Here is a 4,076-nt window from a genome sequence, read left to right as displayed (position 1 = left end):
CAGTGAGTATTTACATCAAACTGTCTGTTAGAACAAAACACTGAAACTTTACAATCATGATGATTATTACAGTGATGAAGTTCATTTCTCTCTCTTGTCTTTCTCTCTCAATGTCTCCGTCTTCACCAGTAACTGAACAGAAGGACGGTGATGAGGTGAAGTTTACCTGCTCTGTGTCGACGTATAGAGACTGTAAACACTCAGTGAAGTGGTTGTATCAGGGTAAAGATGTGGGTAAAGTTAACCGTGACTTCTTGACATCACAGTCTCTCTGCAGCGTCTCTGTGAGTTTTCAGACTTCTCATTACATTTATGGATCAAGGTATAAGATCTTTTCATGTAACGTGACTGATGATAACAACAAGAAACAGCTGACCTTCCCCCTTCAGGCCTCACCTGAGGAGTCAGGTAAGATCATGATGAGCTGATGAGCGTCTGTCTCTTATACACATCTATAGCCCTTTGTTTTTCCTTGTTAAGAGTGATTTTTTTGTTTGTAATTTCTTACCATAGCTAAGTTCATAGCCCTTAGTTTATCCTCGTTATGAGTGATTTTTATTTCGTGTAGTTATTATTTATTATCATAGATCCTCCGCTTGGTGGCGTTTTGTGTTTCCCTGTTTGTTTCTTTTGACTAGAGCTTTTTTCTCCTCCTGGAGTGTTTTTGTTTCAGAGTTTAGTGTCTAGTCTTTTTCATAGCCATTTGTTTGTCACTCTGTCTGAGGTCTCCGGTGATTTCAATAAAGCCAACTGTTCACTTATTCTCTGCGTCTGAGTCCTGCCTGACATGTAGTTACATCTCATTACAGATATTTTACATTGATGACTGATTAGTTCATTAGATAATGTAATGTTACTTCTCATTTCCAAAATTGATGTTTTTATGTGGTTTTTTTTTTTTGTTACAGTTGTTCAGTGATTAGTTTCAGGATTTCCTGCTGTATGAAGCCTTGCTGTCCAGAGGGGGGCGCTGTGGGTCAACGAGCAGCACAACATGAATAGCAGCTGTAATAACCCGATATCACGTCAGCTTGAAATGTAAATGAGCATCATAAATGTCACCTGCTGTTGTCTGATGTGTAGTAAGTTTAACAGTTTATTATTCCTCCGCGACAGCCAGAGCCGCCATATTGTTTTCATGTTGTTCGTACGTCCGTCTCGTTCTCGTGGACACGATATCTCAGCTGTCTGACAGAACTTCTTCAAATGTGGCTGAAACATTCACTTGACTTGAGGATAAACTGATTAGGTTTTGGTGCCTAAAGGTCAAGGTCAGCGTGACCTCAAAACACTTTGTAGCCATTAATCAAGACCTCACACAGAAATTATGACAGAATTTCACACGACCATGAGGTGGTGAATCTAGTTCTCTGTTGAGATATGAACGTCACTGAAGCAAAGGAAGAGTGGAGGTGATGTTTGAACACAGCAACACCTGCTACTACAGAGAAAAGAAGGACTGTCATTAAAAGTCACTGAAGAGGAAGTGACAGTGGACGAATTACAGGAAGTTGATACGACACTTGTCTTTAGAGTCTCACATTAACTGGAAGTAGAACGAAGAAAAATGACAGAGAGGATGGTCGAACTCAGGTGGTTTGAATCGTCTTTGTTTCTGATACTGGTGCTTCAGTTCACAGGTAAAAGGACACTCAGCAAATGATTCTAAATAACAGCCATCATTAATGTTACCTCATTACCTAACCTTCGTTTAACTGAGAGCGCTCTGTGTCTGCTCTATCTTACATTATCTGCACATTAACTGTAACATTTTTATTCCTCTGACGTCTCCTCAGCAGCAGCTGGACAAGATTCATCCGTCACTGTCAGAGTCGGAGGTGACGTCACTTTGTCCTGTGGGAGTCTGAGAGAAGATCAGGTTGAATGTGACGGTACGACCTGGCTCTTCAGCGGTTCAGGAAGCAGCTCAACAGTACCACTGTTTGAACTTGGGAAGATTCATAAAGACGCCAGATCTAAATCAGACAGACTGAGTCTGACAGAGAAGTGTTCTCTGGTTGTGAAGAACGTCTCAGCTGAAGATGTTGGTCTGTACAACTGCAGACAGTTTGACAAATCAGGAACACAACAAGGTTCAGGCTCTTGGGTTCGTCTGTCTGTTGTTACCAGTGAGTATTTACATCGAACTGTCTGTTAGAACAAAACACTGAAACTTTACAATCATGATGATTATTACAGTGATGAAGTTCATTTCTCTCTCTTGTCTTTCTCTCTCAATGTCTCCGTCTTCACCAGTAACTGAACAGAAGGACGGTGATGAGGTGAAGTTTACCTGCTCTGTGTCGATGGATGGAGGCTGTAAACACTCAGTGAAGTGGTTGTATCAGGGTAAAGATGTGAATAAAGATCACCGTGAATTCTTGAAATCACAGTCTCGCTGCAGCGTCTCTGTGAGTTTTCAGACTTCTCATTACATTTATGGATCAAGGTATAAGATCTTTTCATGTAACGTGACTGATGGTTTCAACAAGCAACAGCTGACCTTCCCCATCCAGGCCTCACCTGAGGAGTCAGGTAAGATCATGATGAGCTGATGAGCGTCTATCACCTGCAGATGGTGAACATGAGGCGTTTTCTAAACGGCTTGTTGGTTTGTTCATTGGTCCAGGTGAGGACGAAACCAAAGCAACAGAAAACAACATGAAGGCAGGTGAGAGCACGACAGCATCTACAACCAGTGGAGCTTCAGTGTGATGTCTCTCTCTGTGTCTCTCTCTCTCTCTCTGTCTGTCTCTCTCTGTCTCTCTCTCTCTGTCTCTGTCTCTCTGTGTTCAGTCTGAGGTCACATGTAGAGACATCAGGACCTGATTGTCTCATGAACTGTATTTATCTCGGGACCAAACTGTGACGTGAGCCTGGACCTGCCGCCTGACGTGCGACATGTCGACTAACGATGATGAAATGTCAGTGCTGCGTTCATGAACCAGTGAATGATGTTAGAATCTGTAGACTCTCCACTTTCTGTTTCATCTTCTTGTGAGATTGGAGGTGACTCACAGGTAGTGCTAGGGCCTCTGAGCAGGCCTGTAAAATTTGGATAAAGTAGAGTAACGGACAAAACTTTGCATTGTAGGCATTTATTCTACATCAATCTCTTCTATTTTATTCACATTTTGCTCTATTTTTTTTAACCTAAGACTTTGGTGAACACATTTCAACCATCAAAACAAGAATTTAAAAAACACTGGGCTTTTTCTCAGAGTCGGGGCCCAATGATCTCTGCACAGCGCAGAGGTCGGAAAGACGCCCGTTATAGAAAGAGCTGAGAATGTTCTGGACATTGTGATTTAAACACTTGGGTATGATGTCATGTGCAAGTCCCTTTAAAAGGTGAGCTTAAGAAATAATGTAGAAATCAAGAAAAATACCCTTTTTCCCTTTTTGTTTTATTTTAATGTCCTTATGATAATAATAATAATAATAATGATAATAATAACAATAATAATAATAATAATCATGATAATAATAATAATCGTATAATAATGATAATATGATAAAATGATAATAATAATGATAATAATATAATAATAATAATAATAATAATAATAATGAATAAATGATAATGATAATAATGATAATAATAATTTAATGATAATAATAATAATGATAAGTGATAATAATGATATAATAATAATGATTATAATGATTATAATGATAATATTAATGATTATAATGATTATAATGATAATAATATAATAATAATGATGATAATAATAATAATAATGATAATAATAATAGTATAATAATGATTATAATGATAATAATGATAAAAATGATAATAATAATGATAATAATATAATAATAATAATGAATAAATGATAATGATAATAATGATAATAATAATATAATGATAATAATAATAATGATAAGTGATAATAATAATATAATAATTATTATTATAATGATTATAATGATAATAATATAATATTAATGATTACAATGATTATAATATAATAATAATAATAATGATGATAATGATGATAATGATGATAATGATGATAATGATAATAATAATATAATGATAATGATAATAATGATAATAATAATATAATAAT

At 36.4% G+C, this 4,076-nt stretch overlaps 1 protein-coding gene across 1 annotated transcript; it reads left to right on the top strand.

The window, feature by feature from the left end:
- The first annotated feature begins 493 nt into the window (after positions 1-493).
- LOC147817368 (uncharacterized) lies at positions 494-2,667 on the top strand. Its single transcript, XM_087170960.1, has 3 exons — positions 494-1,640; positions 1,797-2,129; positions 2,257-2,667. Exons 1-3 carry the CDS (start codon positions 1,568-1,570, stop codon positions 2,553-2,555), a joined length of 705 nt encoding a protein of 234 aa, XP_087027086.1. The 5' UTR covers positions 494-1,567; the 3' UTR covers positions 2,556-2,667.
- The last annotated feature ends 1,409 nt before the right edge of the window (positions 2,668-4,076 follow it).

Source organism: Seriola lalandi, unplaced genomic scaffold (assembly GCF_002814215.2).
Source record: "Seriola lalandi dorsalis isolate HSWRI2012SDOR001 ecotype SW California unplaced genomic scaffold, Sedor1 jcf7180002054970, whole genome shotgun sequence".
In the NCBI taxonomy this organism is placed as follows: domain Eukaryota; kingdom Metazoa; phylum Chordata; class Actinopteri; order Carangiformes; family Carangidae; genus Seriola; species Seriola lalandi.
Note: the sequence above shows the minus strand (reverse complement) of the source record. Positions and strands in the feature narration are given on the sequence as shown.